General features: G+C 39.4%; 2 protein-coding genes across 2 annotated transcripts in view; one reads left to right on the top strand and one right to left on the bottom strand.

Moving 5' to 3' along the window:
* Positions 1-3,211: 3,211 nt before the first annotated feature.
* On the bottom strand, positions 3,212-13,713 carry LOC113067437 (transcription factor AP-4-like). Its single transcript, XM_026239853.1, has 7 exons — positions 13,616-13,713; positions 11,128-11,293; positions 9,518-9,616; positions 9,232-9,402; positions 8,260-8,418; positions 7,079-7,246; positions 3,212-4,694 (listed from the first exon to the last, which is right to left on the bottom strand). Exons 1-7 carry the CDS (start codon positions 13,702-13,704, stop codon positions 4,545-4,547), a joined length of 1,002 nt encoding a protein of 333 aa, XP_026095638.1. The 5' UTR covers positions 13,705-13,713; the 3' UTR covers positions 3,212-4,544.
* Positions 13,714-18,316: 4,603 nt separating this feature from the next.
* LOC113067402 (zinc finger protein GLIS2-like) overlaps positions 18,317-23,518 on the top strand; it is a 35,919-nt gene continuing 30,717 nt past the window's right edge. Inside the window, 1 exon segment of the mRNA XM_026239793.1 lies at positions 18,317-19,204. The gene's annotated coding sequence lies outside the window, so the exon portion shown is untranslated.

Raw genomic sequence — 23,518 nt, 5'->3', positions numbered from 1 at the left:
AATCACCAGCAGTCATGCTAGGTAGGATTACAGGAGTTGACAGTCGGCAATGAGGTGTAAAAGTCAGCATCATCATTTCCTCGGAGAGCAGAGATTAACGTCTTATCATTACACAGCAGAAGCCGACTCCAGCACTTCACAGACAGATGAACTCCCTTCATTAATCTGTGAATACACTATAAAGTGTTTATGGAAAAATTCACTTGTAAAAGACAAATGTGAAACAAAATGTTGTTTAGGGTTTTCTGTTGCATCTGGGATTTCAAAAGATTATCAGAATTACGAGACATGAACTCAGCATTGTGAGAAAAAAAATGTCAGAATTGTGAATGAAGTTGCGGTTACATTTTTTTGGGATACCACCATGAAATCAAGTTTCTATATAACTTTGCGTGCTGTACCAAATTTGTGTGTAAGTTAGTACTATATTTGACAAAAAAATAAAATAAAAGGAACAAAGCCAAATCTTGGAGAGAGGTTAGCCACCTGAACTTATGACTTTTCATGAGCTTTTAAATTGGTGCCAGGTGATGATACACAGTCTAATTTTGAATTTACTTAATTGTTTGAAAATTCAGGTAAATCTTTTGTAGTATTAAACCATTTACTTCTCCTTGACACTCGCTTTACTGTTTTCCTGTCTCTTTGGAGTGTTAAATGCTGTTTGTGAATAGATAAAACCCCTAAAGTTGCAAAGAATAAAGTCTCAAACCAAAAGAGCTATTCTTTATAAAAATGAAGATTTGTCCACGCCCTCCTAAAACATCTCATTTAAACACGCCCCCACATGTCTACATCACGATGTGGGAAGATTTGCATAGCGCTGCCTGAATGTTCACGCAAAGAAAAGCAGTGTAACTAATTCTCGCTGTTGCAGCCGCCATGTTGTGTAGATGCTTTTTTTTTTATTGTGAAAGGGAAAATAATATTTTTTGGCCTTCCAAAAGAGGAAATAACTAGAAATCAGTGTTTAAGTTGTATTTATAACACTGTTCCAGAACAGTTCAACCCAAATATTAAGATGTGTGCAGCGCATTTTGTAGAGGACCGTTTCCTGATCCTGGGAGAGAAGACTACAATGCCGGCTGTTCTTACTCTCAGTCTGTAAGTACGTTTTCATATTTAAAGGATTTGCCACTGATGATTCAAACTCAAGTTTTGAGCAGTGTAGAGTTGCGCTTGTTTCTCCAATCACAAATGCAGACATGGTTTTACGTTTATGCAGCGCGATGCAACGCAATGCATAAAATGACAGTATAAATCATTATAATCAGAGATTATGTCTCCACTGAATTTGTAATGTGTTTTATTGTTTTTGTCTCGTCGCGCTGGTGTTCTGACCGGAAAACCAAATACACAAAATACTTTAACAACATCATATGACCCCTTTTAAAAACAAGCTTTTTAGCTTACTTATCGCTTGAAAGTCCGATTTTCAAGGAAATCGTAAAATGTTCTTTGAGTACTCAGTGTTTACTCAAGTACACACTCCAATAGTACCCGAAATAAATCAGAGCTGGTCATACTATTTATGAGGTACCCAGGTGCAATTCAAATGCCACAGCTGTACGTCACTCTTATATTTAAAACAATTCCTTGAATGTTAATGTTTAACTGATTTGTTACTTGACATGTAACCTAGCAAGCTTTTTATAATGTCAATTGCTAATGTGAGTGTGATGCAGGCAAAGCATACAGTGCAATGCATACTGAAGACATAAATATTTACACGATACACGGAGTTGTAAAAAACAAAGTACAAACTTTATTATTCTGTTTTTACAAAGGCACACGCCTCTTTTCCCCAGTTAAAAAAACAAAATACAATAGCTTCTCAACCAAATGTACTGACTGTCCCACATAAAGGGAAAACAACAAAAATAGAAACAAAAAATATTAAAAGAGATGACAGACAATAAAAGAGGGAGAGGGTGAGAGACAGGACAAGTCTGGAGACTACGGAGACGGCCAGAGGACATGTGGTGTGCCAGGACAAACGTTGAGGGTTAAACACAGCCGTGTGGTTCAAAAATCACAGCGAGAAGAGCTTCGGTCGAGGACAACATCTCTTTGAAAACAAGAGTCGCTCCTCGTTATACTACAGTAAGTGCTTCAGGTTTATAATATCGCCCCCGTTCCCCTCGACACACCCAACCTCTGATATGTCCTCAAGATTTCTTACAGTGATTTCTGTGAGTAGAAAATACACAAAAAATAGACACCCTGTGGCTTCGGTAGAGGAAATGTTCAAACGTGGGGAGTAAAAGAGATTTTTTTCGCGAAGACAAAACCGTTATAACAAACTGACAAACTTAAACATGAGAAGACAGCCCAACCAGGACACTAGTCTCTACGACCCATAATCCAAAATAAAAATGCAAGAGTACAAACGAGAAGAGAAAAAAAAATGCCAAGATTAGACCAGCCCATTCTTCTGGAAGCCCTGTTTCTCTGCAGTCTTTGCTGCAATATGAATGACAAGGTCCAGCGTGCTGAATGCACCTGATAAATCCAGAAGAAGAAAAAAAAAAACTGAATCTGTCCAGCAGCAAAAAGATTCCCTGTAATATTTCGTAAGGGAAGGGGGACATGTACACTTTGAATTTCCTGTCAAAAAAAAAAAAACAACTCTCACCTTCATCTATGGCCAAATCTTGCCGACTTTAGCGTCGACAACTCAACGCAAAACACAATAGTACACCGTTCTGGAATGTTTGGAAACGTGAACTTTGAGAAGAGATGAACATGGGGTACCACGTCGTAACCGCGTCCTCCGGCCTTGCTCTGTAGCGCCACCTTCGGGGCTAGTTTAAGGCAGGCCTCTGTGCCTCACAAGCACACCGAAGCTGTTTTAAGGCAAGCCACTGGCCATTGTTTTCTGTAAAGTCTCTCAATCCCACCAGGGGTATGAAGAGCTCACAATATCACATGGCTTATCCCAGGAGTGTCCAAGCCTGGTCCCAAAACCAACGTCCTGTTTAGCCCCAACGTGTCCCATCTCATACCTGTAGTAACCCTGTATAATTGGAGTTGAAGCAAAACTCTAGCGGACAGTGGCCCTCTGGGAGACAGATTGGACATCCTTGGCTTATCTGGACAGCTCACGCAGGAATAGCACCACCTTGCACATGATTACGCCGAAAGATACAGGAAATTGAAACATTCAAGCAAATAGAGTGAACCAGCGAGTGCATAGAGCTAGAGTGCTTGACTACATGATTATGGGCTAGTAACTCTTCGGTGTCGCCGTAAACATTGTTACGGAGCATCAGACATGAAGATGGACAGGACAATACTTCCGGGAGAAGACCAAAGGGGTCACAAAATTGCTCTCAAAGGGGGACGAGAACCAGAAGAGCTGCATAGACTGAAATCGGGCCACGACAACCCTGATAGTGCTATTTTAACACTTTCTCAAAAAAAACAAGACCTTTACATTTACATTAGCGAGTGTGCTAATAGCAACACATAAATTTACTCGCAGGTACAAGTACCTGACGGTTAGCTTATTCCATTTGACACATAAAGGACAAAAACTCGGCCAGAATTTCGAAATCAGATCTGTGAGGACTGGACCGGGGGGGTGTTTGATGCGACGGAGGGAGTGCTTCACCCAACACCAACAAGCATACTGGGAACCCAGCCCAGTAAAGGTGAGCGACATTAAGTGCACAAAGTCCCCCCCCTCTTTGTGTAATAACTTTGCGTTATTTACAAAGTGCTCGAAGACCCTCTAAGCAGTGGCGGTCTTTGTCCCTCCATTGACAACACGACAATCAAAGGTGCCCACCAGCAAATGGAAATCTAGGAGCGCGTCTGCACCAAAACAAAAACAAAAAACAAAAAAAGGTAACATTTCCTCTAAAGTTTCGGAAGCCATGGTGTGCAACAGGTTTCTGAAGTCTCATTGGCTCACAGTGATGCTTCAAGCCTCCCCAGAATGGATAGAGTAATATGACACAACCAGAGGGTGGTGGGGCAAAGTGTTCATTTTGAGATGCCGTAATGAGTTCCCTCCAATCAGAACACTCTACTGCCCTCTTATGGGCAGGATGTAGAAAAGGAAATAATGAAGCAGAGGCTTGGAAGACCTGTGGCAGATTCTGACGGAGATTTTGTGATTCCCTCACAAAATCGCTTACCTGGGAGTGTGCGTTGTGAAAACAGAAGACAGTTCGACGGAGTAGGAGTAAGAGCTGTATAATATGAATGTATCAACATGTTACCAGAGTGCTATGGGGTTATAGTGTACTGTGTGAGTATACATAAGCGTGCTCGTTGGGTTACCGGCACATTTCCTGTAACATTAATTTTTTTTTCTTGTTTTTGTTTTGTTTCCCCTCCCAACCCAACCCCCAGAAACCTTCAAGTCATTGAGTCTGTGAGTCCCGTATGCAAGTATGAAGAAGACAGCGACAGGAAGAGGAGAGAGAAAGAAAGAGTATTTCTGCGGGAGGCCCTTAGCCACAGACCCCCTCCCCCATTTTCTGCGTCCCCCCGTTACATGTGGTGGTGCGAATTGGTGGTGGGGGTGTCCGGGGCAGTTAACAGTCCTCAGATCCTTCGTTGTCAGAGGCGGTGTCGGAGTCACCGGTGTCGGTGAGGACACGACCCGAGGTGACGATGACCGCCCGGCGCTTTTCCTCCTCGGGTACAACCATCCTGTCCTGCGTGCCTTCAATGTGCTGGATGGCCTGCGGGAAAACAGGAAGAGACTATCAGTTGACTTGTTAAACATCCCGATTATTCACTTTATTATCCAAAACAACTGGCTTTACATTTGGTTCAATCGCTACAATGGCTCTAGTCCAACAACAGACAAGCTGCGGTGTGGAGCTACATGGGTTGTAACGGAGTTCTGCAAGGATGGCATTTTTGTGCTCCAAAACCCCCAAATTAGCATTTTATCAGTTCTAGTTTCATCATTCGGACGTCAATGGGTTGTGATGAATGGGTTTTTGGTTAAATGCCTTAAACAAGATCTTTGGTTAACATTAGCTCAAGATATTTTCACGGTTTAATCTACGACTTCAGGTGCAGATCCCTAGTGTCCACACGAAAACTTCAAGTGTGAAGATGCACTTAAAAGATAAAGTTCACCCAAAAATGTAAAAAATACCACATGATTTACTCACCCTCAAATCATCCAAGGTTTATATGACTTTCTTCTTTCAGATGAATACAATCTGAGTTTTAAAAGTATGTGAATGGCTGTTGAGATTCAATAGTCCAATAGAAGTCCAATAAAGTGGGTCCATCCATCATAAAAAGTACTTTATAATCCCTAATCTCTAGCTTCCAACTGTTGTACAACTGAGTGTTTTAGCAGATGTAAACAAAGCAGAAACTCTGGTGAGGATATGCTAGTCTCGTGAGAACCAAGTTTTGTTTACAAATCCAAATTTTTTTACTTCTAATTTGCAAGTGGTGTTTTGTTTTGTTTTCACCTCTGCTCTTCCACATTCGTCACTTCTTATCAGAGCTTAAGCTATGCCTTCGTCCAATGTCATCCACTGAATGCCAACACTTTAGTGAATGCTCTTACAACACTTAGAGGATGCTATGGATTACGGTTTATACATTTGTAATATGGATATTTTTCTTTCAAAATAGGGCTGTCAACCTTAACGCATTAACTGCAATTAGCAATCGCATGCAATTAGTTTTACAATCCTTAAAGCATTCAAATAATTTAACGCAGTTAACTCAAAATTACTACACAATTTCTATTCTAACCCTTTAACCCAATTGTGCTTTTTCTGCTTGCGATCAGATCATTTTAAGCCACTAAACTCAGGGAAAGTCCAATGATCCAGGAAGCTAATGCGCTCAATCTGTCCAAAACAGCGTTAATATAAAGGAAACCAGGCTGATTACATCAAAGATTGCAGAGCTCGGTCATAGTAATTGTCTCTGAAGAGCGCGAGCCCTCACACGCTGCGCTGTGTGAAGTATAGACTGAATGGATTGTCAACATCCCACCTCCGTATGGCCAGATGAGAAGCATACTACAGTTTCTCAAGTAAAGTTCTGACGGATGAAGACTGCAATAAACGTAAAGACGATTACCATGGTGTAACCAGAGTCGTCCAGTAAGCACGCGTGAGTCTGTTATAATAATGCATGTATTAGTACTCTTTCTTGACACACTGATCGCACATTTTATTTAAGCACTGCACAGACATTTCCGTTCATTCAAGTTGTTTCCACACACATTCACGATAATGTCTAGAGTAATAGACTGTATCTATAACATCTCCACGCGGTCCTGTTCGTTATCGCAACTTGACTTCTCTAAAATGTAAAAAAAAAAAAACGCTCTTTGCTGTTGCCCTTTACACATACTATTTTTTTTCTCTTTCATACGTGCTTATATGGGCTCCTTTGGTGTCCTTGTGGAGTTTCTAGGTGTCCTTTTTTGGAAAGACATATACATTTATACTGATTTTTGCGAATCACCCTTTAATATTTTGGTTTACTTTGCTGGATCTAGCAAACAAGAGAAACAAGAGTCAAGGTCAAGGAAAACTTTATTGTCCCACAAGGGGAAATTCATATGGTCATTCATTCATTTGAATTTCCCCTTTTGGGATACATGGTATATGCTTAATTTCATAAAAGATGTGCGATTGATCACGATTAAATCATAGAAAATAAGTGAGATTAATATGATTTAAAATTTGAATTGATTGACAACCCTATTTCAAAAACACATCAATTAACTTCAGGAGGCCTTTATTAACAACACGGAGCCACTTTGGAGTGGAGTACTTTTTATGATGGATGCACTTTATTGGACTTCTATTGGACTATAAACAGCCATTCACTGCCAATATAAAGCTTGGAGGAGCTAGGACATGTTTTATTACCTCTGTATTCGTCTAAAACTAGAAAAATCCCATACACCTAGAATGGCCTGAGGGTGAGTAAATCATGTTTTTTTTGTTTTTGGTGAACTACCCCTTTAACACACACACACACATCATCTGGTAGTTAAATCTCATTCCATTAAGGACTTTCTCTCATGCAAGACTTTCTCCTTGAGCTGGGACGGGACGTGGGCAGGGAAGTGTTTTACCTGCACAATGGTGTCCAAGTTCTGTCGTGATGTGGATGCTGTGTTTATCACTGAGGTGGGGCCCATGGTCACCACAGTCACATGATGGGGAGGGGGCGGCGGCGCAGGGGCGGGAACAATTACTGTGGCGTGATGAGTGGGCGCAGGCGGCGTGGCAGGAGAAAACACCTGAGGAACACAGCAGGACAGAGGGTAACCATAAATTACAGAGACCTTTTCTATGGACAAACTGAACAAGAAATCAGAACTGACAATTTATGTACAGTATATACTTAATGCATATGGTCGTATTGTGCATGATTCATAAGTACACATTATTCAAAAGAAAAAAAAATGTATCACTACTGGTGAAACGTTTGGGGTCTGTAAGATTTTTGTGTTTTTGAAAGAAGTCTCTTATGCTCAACAATGCTGCATTTAATTAACTTAAAAAAAAAAAAATTATTTTATAAAATTGTATAAAATTTTATTGCAATAACTATCGGTTTTCCTCTAAGAATATACTTTAAAATGGCATTTCTGTGATCTCTCCAGTCTTTAGTGTCACATTCTGATTTCTGATGCTGATTGCTGCTCACAAAACCTTTAAAATTATCATAAATGTTAAAAACAGTTTTTCTGCTCCATATTTTTGACGAAACTGCAATGCATTTTATTCCACGATTTTTCAATGAATGGAAAGTAAAAAATGAAAAACAGCTTTTATTTTAAATTGAAATATTTCGCAAAATTATAAATGGTTTTACTGTCCCTTTTGACCAATTTAATGTACACTTGCTGAATAAAAATCACTCACAAACACATACATATACATACACACATTTTTTTTTAATCACACTAACCTTAAATGTTTATAATAGCATTGTTTGTAGTCCTTTATCAAAATGTCATAACTGAATAATGTTCTCTGCTTCTAAACCAGTTTCTCTTTATATAAATACTAAACAAAAATATAATACACACTCAAATATTCATAGGCTAAATGAAGTCCCACCCTACACTATTATCTGAAAATTATGTCACTCAGAAATCTGTCACATTATAGAAGTTGGATTGTCTTAACTCTTCTAATGCCCTCTAGTGGATCAAAACATTGGATAAAACCACCCCCTTCTATGATCAATATCTCAATAACGAATAGTATATCTTTCATTGTGAGTATATCAAAACGTCTATCTGACCAGCGGGCTGCGAGCAGGTGTGTTGGTCTCTTTTTCCAGCTGTTCTTGTTGCTGCTGTTGAAGACGAAGCAGGGTTTGCGTCTGCACGTGCTGCTCCTGGACCTGCTGAGCGATCACCTTTAGCTGCTCTGGGTACAAGTGTGCATCCAACGAGCGGATCTGACAGAAACACACAAAGAAACACAGCTCAATACACATCCAGAAGAGAGGGTTTCCTCTTAACAGGCCTCCTTTTTTTTTGTTGTTGTTGCCTGAGGAAGTTTCTCTAGCGCATTTCATGGATAGCAGCAGAGATTGGGGTGTAATTTGCACTTCAGTGCGATGTTCAGAAACGATTCAAGCTCTCAGGGGAGCTGTGCACCTTCTGTGATTTCTCATCAAATATGCAAAGACTAAAGCGAGCTAATTTTAGCAAGCAAACGGATGCAGCAACAGAAAAGTTTGATAACAGATTTCACAGATGACGACTCCTCAGCACTAGGCCAGGATGAATACGATGAAAGCAAAACTGCGAGCGACAGCTTAAACAAGAGTTCAACTACAATTTTCTGCAGCATATCCTTTACAAATACACTAATATTGAAATTTTAGCCTGTAAGATTGCATCTTATTTTATATATTTACACATACATACATACATATATATACACACACACACACACACACACACATATATACATATACACACACACACACACATATATATACACATACATACACACACACACACACATATACATATATATACATACATATACATAAAAGTATTAGATATTATCATTTATCTGCAGTTGTCCTATAGTGTTCTCTCTATATATATATATACACACATACATCAGTTTATACATCTCTTCAAAATATTTAAATATCAATAATTATCCACAAACATAGGCCAATTGTTTGTATCTACACACTTAAGAGCTAAAATGATATCAGTCTATAAAATATTGATTCTAGCGGACACTAATATACCTGTTCTTCCAGCATCATGCGAACGGAGCGCTCTTTATCCAGCTGTTGTCGGAGTTCGATCATCTCTCGCCGAAGGTCCTCCACCTTCTCCTCCTCCAGGATGTCTGGAGATCCAATCCCTTCATCCTTCTCCTCTGCGCGCCTCCTCTTCGGGGACGAGCCGCTGAACTCTTTCTGATGGGAGGTAGAGGTATGTTCTCGTTTTTGAGACGACAGGAATCTCCTCATAACAGTTTCATATGTTATATTGATAACTCTGATATTATATTTCTATGAAGGGCTTCACCTGTATGTAGCGTTTGAGTTGGGTGTTTTGTTGCAGCAGCCTCGTCTTTTCCTGCTCCAGAGAAAAGATGTATTCGGCCGTCTGCTGTAAGATGGCAGCCTGAGAGAGAAAGAGATTGCGTTACATCCATCTGAATGTACTGGCACGATGGAGCACAGTTTCAAAGTGATGCCAAATGTCTTCAGCGATGGATGCTAGAAGTACACGACCATTCGCAAGTTTGAGATCAGTAAGATGTTTATTAAAAAATTTATTCAGCACGTGCAACCCCTCTCTCCCGGGTCCTCTCTGACGCTCCTCGCACTCGCTCCGAGTGGGGCTCGAACCCGGGTCTCCGGCATGGGAGGCGGATGCACTAACAAGGAGGCTAAATGGCTACAACCACTAGCGTCTGTCGCTAGTGCGTCTCTTGAGATCGGGGAGTGAGATTTACCTGCACAGCACTACTTGCTGGCCTCCGTTACACTCACCCCCCTAAACCTCACTCCCATCCGGGTCACGGCACCAATGCAACCCCTCTCTCCCGGGTCCTCTCTGACGCTCCTCGCACTCGCTCCGAGTGGGGCTCGAACCCGGGTCTCCGGCATTGGGGGCGGATGCACTAACAAGGAGGCTAAATGGCTACAACCACTAGCGTCTGTCGCTAGTGTGTCTCTTTAGATCGGGGAGTGAGATTTACCTGCACAGCACTACTTGCTGGCCTCCGTTACACTCACCCCCCTAAACCTCACTCCCATCCGGGTCACGGCACCAATGCAACCCCTCTCTCCCGGGTCCTCTCTGACGCTCCTCGCACTCGCTCCGAGTGGGGCTCAAACCCGGGTCTCCGGCATGGGAGGCGGACGCACTAACAAGGAGGCTAAATGGCTACAGCCGTTACACACGGATGGATTGAATCCGTCAAAAGTGATAGTAAAGACATTTAAGTTTACAGAAGATTCCTGTTTCTAAAGATTTTCTGCTGTTCTTTTGAACTTTATTCATAGAAACCTGAGAAACTAGTGAGCGACCACAACAATATTCAGCAGATTTAATTTGAGTACGATTATCATGTCAACGATTCGATATCACGATACATCACGGTTATATAAACACTTCTTTTGTGCGTTTTTACTATATTACATAAGCAGGCTACTTTAAAAACAAGTATGTTAATTAATTAACAGATTATTGTTAAGAAATAAAGTAAATATAGCTGCAAAACGTACAAGAAAATATAAAGTAATAAAGGGGGAAACAGACAATTGCAAGTATAACTGATGTATGGTAAGATAAAAAAAAAAATAAGAATCAAGCAGACTTTAAACTTAAAGAAAATCATAATTAACATTTTGTGGGAGCATTTACACTTACATAAAACCTAGATTAAAGGAATTATTCACCCTGAAAAAGATCATTGTTGTTACTTGCACACCTTCACAAATCCGTTTAAAATCCTTCCAATGCAACAAAACAGATGGAAAGGTTATCAATGAATAACCACTTATTATAATTCAGACCGTTTCTCACAAAAAGCTATCATACAGTGACCAAAGACTGTAATATGGACCATATATTTACTGAAATCTTGACATATGATACAAGTTGTTCACAAGAGCTCTCGGACTCACCTTGCTTAGCTTTTCTCCGTCACTATGCGGGATGAGTGTTTTCAGAGACTGGAAGCCAGCGTTGATGCTCTGCATGCGCCGGCGCTCGTTACTGTTGGCGATTTCCCGCCGAATACGCCGCTCCTGGTCCCGCGCCGTCTCTGGCGTGAGGGGAATGTTTGCTAAGCTGTGTAGAGGAGACATTACAACACTTTGGTATACTTTAAAAGTATAATTATTACATTTAACCTCATAGGACATAACGGAGGATGTATTATCATGCACTTAAAGAAATTGCAAAAACATGTTAAAATGGTATATAATTAAAATCCATGCCATTTGATCACTATATTGAAACCCTGTGTTATTTAAATAAAACTAATGTACTTCAAAAGAATTCCTTGGTACTTCCATACCATGATCATTTCCCCCATTTTAAACTTGAGATGTTTTGTTTTCGGACAATGTGTCTGAAATGTAAACACTGAGATTCAAAGAAAGTGTTCAATGAACTCTTTTTGTAAGTTTTGCTTGCATCACTAAAACAGGATGCAACCTTGAAAGAGAGAAACATCGGAGTGCGAAGCAGAAAACATTGACTTTCCTGAGTGCTCATTGAAGCCCATTGTCTCAAAATTCGAGCCCCTGGAAATCTCTGCCTAGCACGATCACACACATGCTTTGGCCGAGGAAATCAAACCCTAATTGAACTTCCTCCCTGTCTGGGCATCTCACGGGGTATCTCTGGAAAGCCTCTCTTATCAGCAGCGCCTCAGCTGCATGAGGACAAACATGGGGAACAATTGTGAGAGGAGAGAGAGAGAGGTTTCCCTGCTCGCTTCCTTACGTCCAAGCGGCTCGAAACCCAGCAAACAGATCCAGTGCCAAAATCACAACTAGAGCCAACTGTGGAACGAGAGATACGGTCAGATCAGCCGTTTCCAGCCATATGCACTGAATGTGACCCAACTTCTTTTATGCATGAAAATAAACTAGTCAAAAGGGAGTTTAAATCTCAGTTTTGGGTGAGAGACTTGCATGTGTGTAATTAAAGCTGCCACTTAAAATAAAACATTTATAACAGTAAATTGAAATACAAGTTTTATATTAAATAGAAATCAAACTAAATTAAATTGCATAATTTAAAATAATATTTTAATAATAAAAATAATAGTAATTACTTAATTATACTTAAAATTAATAATAATTTACAACTAATGTTTTAATAATACTTAAAAATATATATATTTAATAATTATAATAACAAATTTGATTAAAGTTGACTAAATTGACATGATTTATGACAAGATTGATAAAATATTACTGAACACTGCTCATGTGTCTGGGTGTTTTTACACAATATGAAATAAATTAACTGCTATTAAAAATAATAATAACAATCTGCATCCCTCAGTTTAAATAAGTATGTTAGAACTATTAAAGAGTGAACAACTGCCTTTGCTTTCTACATTGTCATAACACAGACAAATTGAGCACAAACATACCGAAGACCATACGCATCATCTGTATGCGATTTACTTTGGGAGATAAACTACAATTCCCAGAACGCCCTGCGTTAATCGGCTCACTGGCCCCGCCCCCTTCTGAGAATGGATCGCAGACGCATTGACGGGGCCTTACTTCAACAGCATACACACCCCCTTATTAAAATAACACCAGTTATTAAATTTACTAACCTCTAAATACCCCATATTCCACTCACAATGGGCCGAAACTGTAACATCGAGCGAGATAATCAACATTCTACCTGGCCTAAATAAAAAACATCGTGTTCGCGGATGATACGGTCCGCCATTACAACAATGCGCTTCCTCCGTCCATGCGGCAGCACCGACGCAGTCCAAATATCATTTGATCTCTCTCCCGCCGCACGCACGGCGAGATTTCTCGAGCTTAACGCCCAATTCAGCCTCGTATGTGGGGAATTCTCGCATGCAATGGCAGTCTGGAGACTTTTAACACTTAATAGCAACGAGAAACAGACGACGCCAAATGCACGAGCCACAAGCATGGCCGCACTGCCCACAATAACTTAAGCCCCAAAAACACGCGAACTCGAGCCCAAACGCACTTCTAATCCACAAACCCCTATATATGACGACAAATTCACTGGTGGGACGAATAAAGCGCGGTTTGCTATATTAAATACACGCGCGAGCCCAGCAGCGTGGTGTCTGTGTGTATGCATGCAACCACGTGGTTTGTGTTTGTTAGACACAAAATGCATCGATTTCGCGGAGATATTTCATAGGTAACACTGACCTGGCAAGCCAGGGGGCTTCCATAGACCCCCGCGAGATGTTTAAACTTTAGAAAACCGACTCTCGCGCGGGTTCTGTCCCTCTTAAGCCACTAGATAGGCGCATGTACACAATAACACTGAAATCATGCATGCATGTTACTCTCGTAGTAGCGCAGCTGCTGTTGGCGCGCTATTAAAGAAACGCAAACATATGTGTGCACATTTATTAAAGGGGCTCTCACATACCTGCACAAGCCCCCTATGACTTCTTTCTCGGTTTTCCTGAAATGTTGCAAGGAGGGCACCTTCTGAGCTGGCACCATGAAATACTCCATGCTTCTCTCCAGCTCTGGCTCCTCGATTCTTCTCGTACTTTATCGGTTTAAAAACAAAACGGCTTTTTCGTGTCTCTTTCTCATTTAAGAAGCAGAGCTGTGCGTGTCCTGCCGATATGGGGCATGAGCGCGGAAGATGAGTGTTGAGTTGTAAGGTTACTCTGCTCTTCCAGCTGATGGGGTTCCCTCGTAGTGTGTGAGTGTGTGTGTGGCGCGCGCTCGCTCTCTTTCCCTCCCTCCTTCTGCATGTGTGTGTTTGCAGCTGATCGGATGTCTTTCAAGGCGGGAAACAGCTGGTAGGAATCACACACAGTACTGCATTACCAAAAAGCCTCCTTCCGCCGAACAGGAGGACTTGCATGTAAACAAAGGAGTATTGCAACAGCGACCATGTTCTCCTGAAACCAGTTTCATGCTGATTGCACGACAGAAAGGGTCTTGTAATGGATGCATTTAAATATCCGCCTCGTGTGCAGTAACATTCTGTGCATAAATGGGTCGTATGCGTTAAATATAGTGTTTCTATATATTGATTGCACGTAAATATATAGTTGGTTAATGAACCTAAATATTAATTAAAGCATTATACATATCTTAAAATAGTGACGTAGATCTGATATGGTCAGTGCATGTACATTTAGTAAGCTTTTTTTTAATCATCCTTCTTTTTATTTACATTAAATAAGTTTACCTAACTTATTAAAGCATTAACCTAAATAGAAATCAATGCACGCATATTAAAATATGAATCTACGTGTTGCATACTAATATAAAAATATTGATCAATATCTATTACAACGATCAGAGCATGCAAACAGGTAATATTTAGCTTTTATTTATTCCTTTTGTTACAGAATTACTGATATGTTAACATACAGGTTATATATTTTGTATAAGCTAGATTTTATTTATATGTATATTTTTCAAAGCAATAATCATGAAAACTATGGGCGCACAAAGCAATGCATGCATATCTTCTGTCTGAATCTGTTTTTATAAGATTATTTCATGGGCGCGTTTGGTTTTAGAGCGAATGTAAATGCAAACACGTTTAAAATCAATGCACGATTAAATTCATAAAGAATGATAATGTCGCTCTAGGTCTGTTATGATGCTTGGTTAATATAAATAGGCTCTTTTTCTTTGACTCGGGGTGAAACATGCGGGATCAGCTGATCATGCTGCAGGGCTTTACAACACAAGAGAAGAGAAGAGAAGAGAAGAGAAGAGAAGAGAAGAGAAGAGAAGAGAAGAGAAGAGAAGAGAAGGCTGACACTCACACACCATTTTGGGTGCATGAAAGTTGTAGTTGAAGGAGGAGGAACAGGAGTTACCTAATCGCGTGCTCGAAGCACAAATTAAATCACACACTCAGACAAAATGGGAGCGGTCATGAAGAACCCGGAAATGTGTTTGACTGTGACTCAAGCACACACAGACTGTGTAAAAACAGGACTCAAACACACGCCGAGGGCGAGATCGTGAACGAACATGTGGTATATGAACACAAACTTATGGAGGAAACGACACTGTTTACATATTTCTTCTGTTACAAGTTCTGCGTGTTTCTGTGAGGATGCTTTGAAACACACATAGTTAAAAGTGCTATACAAATACATTTGAACTTTAAGGAATTAATACGTCCTTTTTAAAAAAAATGTGATTTACATCAGTAAAATAATATTTGGTATTATAATACATTGATATATATTTTTTATATAATTTTCGGTCACACTTTATATTAGGTGCCCTTAACTACTATGTACTTAACATTCAAATGAATAATTTTGAACATGTTTTCACTTGTATTGTATTAAAAAGACTTGTATGTAATGCATGTAACTTGTATGCATGTAAATACATCTGTAACTAATTTCTGTAATAACATTTATAATTACACTGTTGGGTCATCCCTTACACCTAAAACCCACTCTGAAACCTACCCATACTACCAAACCTTACCCCATCCCACCTCAAAAGTAGCAGTGTTTTGCAATACAATATGAACACAATAAGTACATGGTATTTTATTTTATTTTTTTATGTAAGTATATAGTAGTTATAGGGCCACCTTATATAAAGTTGGACCTAATTTTCTAATAAAATATTTTTATTATTAATTATTTAGTTGCAGCCTAGGAAAAATTCCCACTCTTTAATACTACAGATTACTTTATTTAAGGTTGGGATTGTTTTGGAAATAATTGTACATAATTCTGCACAGAATGATTTTAGGAGACGCCCTAGCAGTTGGTAATAAATGAATAGACTATAAAGGAGAAAGACATACGTCTTATACAAATAAGGTCAAATTTAAATAATAACAAAAATATTTAATAGAATAAATGATAGCCTAGGAACTGGTTAAGCTTTATCTGAATAATAAAAGGCAATTTTTTTTATAAATAAAAACGGCTACTAATGCAGAGGTTAATAGTTAATAGTTAAAATGATGATTATAGTCACTGCTAAATTAGATCTTTTATTACAGGTTTTTATTGGCCTACCTCAGTGATCCTCAAATCTGGCTCGAGAGATCCAGTTTCCTGCAGAGTTTAGCTCCGACTCTAATTAAACACACCTGCCTGTGATTTTCTAATGATCCTGAAGACACTGATTAGCAAACTCATGCATGATTGATTAGGGTTAGAGCTAAACTTCGCAGAAAAAGTGGATCTCGCAAGCAAGATTCGAGGATCACTGGCCTACATCACATAATCAAATATTGTAGAAATGTGCTCATATGTAACCCTGGAGCACAAAACCCGTCAGCACAGGTTTATTTTGAGCAGTAGCCATCAATACATTGTATGGGTCAAAATTATAGCTTTTTCTTTTATGCCAAAATCATCAGGATTATTAAACTCATGCTCCATCAGGTTACTCTGTAATTTTCCTTCTGTCAAAACTTAATTTATGATTATGCATTGCTAAGAAGGTGATTTTTTTTTTCAATATTTTGATTTCTTTGCACCCTCAGATTCCAGATATTTAAATAGTTGTATCTCAGGCAAATATTGTCATATCCTAACAAACTGATTAAAAAAAATTTAAAAATTGCCCCTTATGACTGGTTTTGTGGTCCAGGGTCACATAATTGTTTTGCTTTCGGTCTATTTCTCCATCTGTCTGAATCCACAGAAACAGTATCTTCTATTTGTCCCCCTTAATATCAACTTGAAATGAACAGCTCACATATGTACAGACATACTTAATACTATTTTATAGAATATTTCTTTCTGTCCTCATGCTGAGTATGTGCTGCTTTGGGCAGCTGCCATCTAGTGTTCACCCTGTTCAGCTCAGTACCACAATCAAAACTGACTGAGATTTTGATGATTAGAGGAGATCAATTACAAAAGGAAATGTCAAATATTTAAAAATAACTAGGTTAAAATAAAGTAAACGATTAGGGTATGAGAAAATATGATTCTGTGTTATACTATGAAGGACTATTAGTCAAATCAAACTTTAAATTTAACTTTTAATACCAGCTCAACAAAATGTATACAAACATGGCAAATTAAATCCTTGTTATGATATAGTGCACACCTCGTGGCTTAATTATTTAATTAATGGTCCGTTCACTAACCACCACTAAAACTTTCTTCTAAAATCAAGCAAAAACTCAAATTTACCTGGAAGATGAAACCTCAGCAAATGTTTCCTGAGCATACATTGTTTTTTTGTTTTTTGTTGTTGTTGTTTTTTTACTATTGACTACTATTGTATTCAGATTGTTCACTGAAAGGTCTTTTTTTGGGAAATCAAAAATGGTTCCTCTATGGCATCATTGCTTTTGGAACCTTTATTTTTAAGAGTGTATACGATAAAAGTCAGTGGAGTCCAATGGGTTTTTGACTCCAAATATCCTTTATACAGGTTTGGAATGACATGAGGATGAGTGAAGGATGACAATTTCCATTTTAACATCCACACTCATAAATTCTATGTTTTGGCATTTAGAATTTTTATTTTCATATCAATTTTAGTTTTGCATATTTTAATATTTGAATTTTAATATGCATATCAGTAATAATATAATATAATATAATATAATATAATATAATATAATATAATATATACATTATTATTATTATATCTTGCTATACATAATGTTTCTTAAAACAATTTATTCTATATATTCTTTCGTTGGAAATAGGCAAATGCTTTTTTAAATTATAATATTATTTATTATAAAACAATTATTAAATTATTTTAAAATTAGTGTGTAAGTAATTATATAAAAGAAACTATAATAATTAAAATACTTATTTAAATTTAGTTCAATTACATGATCAAAATATATGATGTATGACATATAATATATATCTATAATATAATTATCCATGATGTAATACACCAATAAAGAAACATATTTCAAGTATCGACTTGAATCTATTACATACTATATTATAAATGATAAAAATATATATTATAAAACGTATATAATACTAGCTATATTATTATGAATAATCTCAAAGAAATGAAGCAAGAGTTTTCTTTGTGCTAGAGCAATGAATAGATCTGAGGGAAGGGTCCAAGGAGGTAATGTTTATTAAGGCTTCGGCGATAAAAAGCTTTATTACCATGCCAATATAAATGTTGAGCGCGCTGGAGGGAGCAAGGGAGGGGAGCTTGTTTGGACTGGAGCCGAGGCCGGCCTCCTGAGCGCTGGAAAGGGCGGAGCAGCACACATGCGCTGAGCTGGCAGAGCCACAGTCAGTCAGGGCTGATCCCTCCGCCCGCTGCGCCCGAGGAGAGGAGAGGAGACACGGACAGGCTCGAGTCCGGGGTGCTGGAGACCCACCTCACCACACACTGTCTCCAAGGACAACATTAAGGCACCAGGACTGGAAAAGACCTGAGGAAATCGCGAACCCGACACGGAGACACCATCCGGACACGAAGCTGAAAAGGGGGACGTCTCCTCTCCATCGCCTTTTGCGCACGACCACCCATTAAAAACCCCTGTGGATCAGCGCCGCACGCAAGCGATGCACCTTGATGCCAAGACAACGATCACTCCGATCGGTTTCTGTTTGTTTTTTTAGCGTGTCCTTCTTAAGCAGTCATTCCAGAGTCGATAATAACAGTACGGACACTGTGTTGACACACACACACACACACACACACACACATGCATGCATTTAACGGGTTTCTTCTTCATGAGAATATCCTCATGGCCTGAAACTGACATAAACTACTAAATCCGTCGCATTCACTCTGGATTGACGCCTTTTTTTAATCTTCGCAAGTCTTGTGCTTTCTGCTTTCCGAACACTGTCACGCGTGTCCAGACAACAGTCTGATGCTCTCAGACAGCAGTAGATTATTCAGTCACTGGTGACAGTGCCCTTTTTGCGTAATCTGCCGGGCCTTGCTTTAAAACTGACTCCTTATTTTGCAACCCAAGGGAACTTGAGCAAACATCCCCTCTGGAAAGTTCAAGGTGGAGACCAGTGCTGGGCCATAACACATCCAGGAGGTTTTACAGAAGGTAAGCCAGTCTTATGAACTCAGATGGCACTGGAACCTTGCATCATTGATCTCCAGTGCATTGCCGTGCCAACATAAGCATGCATATTTAGTTCTGTCCAGCGAGCACGGTCACTCAGTGTAGCAGAAAGACCCTGACCTATTTACCAAGAGTGTGTTCTCGGTTTATGCCCCAGTCTGTGTGATTTCTTAGGAGTTGTAGTCCCTCAAAGAATGAGAAACGATGCTTGGGCTATAATGCACTTTAACAACAGACAGCATGTCTGGAGGCATGTGTTAAATCTAGCATCATGTGATGAGTTTGTTGTGGTTTTCTTATTCTAGACAATAAATACTTCAGATGGTGCAGGATGCAAATTAAATACTACACACGGGGAAAGGTGCGTGTGCAAAAAATGGAAAGATTGCATGCGAATATGATGCATTCTGGCAAAGTTACTGTTATTGTCTATAGTGGTTGAGGCCTGGACATAAAGCAGTCATCATCCAATTAGGCGATTCCAGTGTCCCTGCGCTTAATTGTGAGCACATTGAGATGTGGGTTGGAACGGAGCCCATCCTCATTGGCTGCTACACATGGGGCCATTGATAAAGAAGATGCCTGCCAGGACATAGTTAACCAACTGAGGGGGGCTTCTCGGACAAAAAGCGGTCTTGAATAAAACTTGTGCATGGGGTTGATTTATGACTGAGCTTAGAGGTGATTGCTTTCATTGAAGCCCAAGCTTGTGTAGTTTGTCCAATGGATTGCATGATATTTGACCTCTTCATGTTGTGCTTTTGTGTTTAGCAATGCATGCACTGTTGAAATCACTGTCCGAATTGCATTGAGGTGCCCCTAAAGTGACCCGAACTCGCCAGATGGCATACTTTGGTGAAATCCAGGCCTTTTAAGAAACAGAAAGCAGTGTGTGTATGTGCACAGCTTTCTGCCTTATGCCGCTGTGCAAACATCTCATATTATTGCCATTGCGTCCTCACTTCACTGTGTGCTCTCCTCCAGCTGTGCATGCTGGTGACGACTTGTTTTTTCGCTGTGTGAACCGACGGCTCCGCGATAGGGCTGCCTGTTCACGGCATACTGGAAAGAAAGACTTCTGGCTCGCATATGGAGTGAAGCTCCATAAGCTAAAGCAGAGCTGAACGTTGCAGAAATCCGAGATCTTGGCACGCAGAGACTTTGGCGTACTTTTGTGAGGGGTCTGGCCAGTGAATATACCACTTGTTCCTCTCGATGCTGAGAATGGTTTGCCAAATATGACCCACCCTGAAGCGCTTCTGTGAATTCATGCCCATTACGCTCTCTAATGCTCAGTGACTAAAGAGGGGCCCCAGCCTGGTCTTTACTCAAAACATGGGGCCAAATGGAGAGAATATGCAAGGCTTAGGAGACGTTCTTATGTGTGCATGCTGCGAGGCCTAAACACAACCTTTGACAAAAAGACCAAAAGGAGTGCTTGGTTTGTGTTTGAAGATGTTTGGGAGAGTTTTACCCATGAATCAGTGCACTGCCAGCATCACGATCAAACACTGGCTCTATAAAACTCCAAAAAAGCTCCATAAAATTTGTGCACTATATGCAAAATCTTCTCAAGAAAATCTTCAGTCATTATTTGCTCATTCTCAAGTTGTTCCAAACACCACAGAAGAAGTTATTTAAAAAAAGAATTGTTCTCACTCTTAAAAATAAAAGTTCTTTATTGGCATCTATGGTTCCAAAAAGAATCAGTGGAATCTTTCAATACCACAAAATGTTCTTTATAGTAGAAAAATGGTTCCTTTAAGAGCTGTTCACTGAAAGGGGTTTGGGGGCTAAAATGTGCAGTATTGGGGGTTCTCCAGGACCAGGATGGGAACCACTGCTCTATGGCATACATTACTTATTTTGCATACAATAAAAGTCAATCGAGTCAAATGGGTTTTGGACTCCAAATATCTTCCATACAGGTTTGGAATGACATGAGGGTGAGTAAATGTTAATTTTCATTTTAACATCCACACTCTTAAAAATAATGGTTCCATCCAACACATGCAATAAAATAGCCATTTTGGGTTCCCTAAAGAATGTTTCAGTGAAAAACCATTTCTTCTTAATGTGAAGAGCATTTTAGAAATCTTAAGAACCTTTTCCCCCATTATAAAGAAAACTTAAAGAATTATAAAGAAAACTGTGTAATGCAAAGTTTTTGTGGACGTTAAAGCTTCTTTTATGGAACCATTGATAGAACCTTTACACATGGAACCTTTCCATTCCTCAAAAGGTTCTTTGGAAAAATGGGGATCTTCAAAATGGTTCTTCGGTGGCATCACTGTGAAAACCACCTTTATTTTTGAGTGTCCTTCAGATTAAATTTAAATCCATCTATTCAGAGCATTTTTTGGACTTTCGCCATTACGATGAATGGGACTCTTGATAGCCTCTTCTGAAAACAGATCTGGAGAGACATGAGTAAATAATGTCAGAATTTAATTTTGAGTGTTTATATTTGTGCCATTTTCTGTGGGTTAAGTGCACCAAAAGTGCATTCTTGGGTGTCTGTGCTGGTTGTTAAATATCTAGTAGCACCAAGTAATTTGCTTTATGGTTTTTTGGAAGCCACAATTAAACAACCCTTAAGGTATTTAGAGGCTGCAACCCATACAGGGCATTCAGCCTTCACACTGACACCCCTGATCCTCCACATGGGCTAGATTTACAACCTCAGGACAGGAGGATTCGGCAATGGAAGCGAGAGTATTGAGAGTATGAGATGGTCTCAGTGATGGGAATTTCAGAGTCTTCTGCATTACTTCAGGAAAGAGACAGCTGACATCTACTTGGAATAAATGTTTAGCATTTGCTAAAAGGTGGGAGGAGGGTCTGGGGAGGTCAGTTCGGCTGGGAATTCAACAGAGACAGGAGGAAAAGTCCTGGAACGTGGACAGAGATTCTGGTAAAATTCCAGCTTCTACACTCTTAAAAAAAATAAAGGTTCTATTTCTGCATCAATGGTCCCATGAAGAACCTTTAACATCCATGGAATCCTTTAAATGCACTCAGGGTTCTTTATAGTGGAAAAGCTAAGAAAAACTGTTATTTTAAGAACAGTTCACAAAAAGGTTCTTTGGGGAACCGAAAATGGTTCTTCTATTAAAAAAATCAATTTTGGAACCTTTATTTTTTTATAGTGTGATCTACTAAACCTGACATAAATATTGTTGGCACTTTGACAAATGGCTTTTGTTCCAGTGCTATAAGTCCATTTGGATAAAAGCATCTGCTAAATGTGACTGTTTATTGCAGTTCCAGAAAAGCTGTTTTTTAATGCTTTGAAATGCCACAAAACACTGTTTAAAGACAGTTGTGCAGAAAAGGGCTGCACAAACAAACTTTCACCTGGGCTGATAGGAGTGCAGAGACCCTGAGTCATACACTCATACACTGAGACCAGTGAAACCACCCTCTCTCGCTGGGCTTGGACCATGCATTCTTCTGCAACCACTAATCACAGCGTGGCCTCACCGTTTCCTCTTGGAACGTTTCGCTAACGTCCTCCCTGCTGCGTAGAGCCCGGTCCCGCCCCAGCCCGAGGACCCCTCGCTCTCTTTCTCTCTACCCCCTCGGCACCTTCACAGGACACCCGAGGATGGGCCACGCCACCCGTCCCTGCACCTCTGAGCCGCCAAAGGCCTGGTGCTCCAAAATAAACACAGACCGAGTTCTGCATCCACACACTTTCCACTTTATGTTTTCTTTGATGTCTTTCAGCCACTTACTTTCTCCTTACGACCACTGCAAAATAATGAGGGGAAATTTGACATAAAAAAATAATTAACAGAACAAGAAAAGAGACCCCAAGAAGTCCTTAGGTCAAAGGTCAGGAGTTTATGTAGTTTAATTAGATATTTATTAATTTAAAATTTCAAAATTTTAAGTGACTTATTAAAAAACTAATTAAACTATATATTTACACACATTCATATATTTATATATATATATATATATATATATATATATATATATATATATATATATATATATATGTGTGTGTGTGTGTGTGTGTGTGTGTGTGTGTGTGTGTGTGTGAGATTTTTTTTCCCATTTGAAATGCTTAAATATAATAAAATCAGTTATATATTAATACAATTGAGCTAATAGTTCATGAAGCTACATAAAGAACAAGCCCATATTAAGAGAGTTTTAGTTCAAAATTTCCACTAAAGTCAAATTTAGTTTACTTAATTTCCACAATTTTCATTTGAACTCCATAGTTTGATTATTATTTGATGGGGAAGATAGTACTAGTAACAAATGGAAAAGTGTGTTCAAACGTGA

Source organism: Carassius auratus, linkage group LG28B (genome assembly GCF_003368295.1).
Source record: "Carassius auratus strain Wakin linkage group LG28B, ASM336829v1, whole genome shotgun sequence".
Classification (NCBI taxonomy): Eukaryota; Metazoa; Chordata; class Actinopteri; order Cypriniformes; family Cyprinidae; genus Carassius; species Carassius auratus.
The sequence above is the reverse complement of the archived record's forward strand: the minus strand, read 5'-3'. Positions and strand labels throughout refer to the sequence as shown.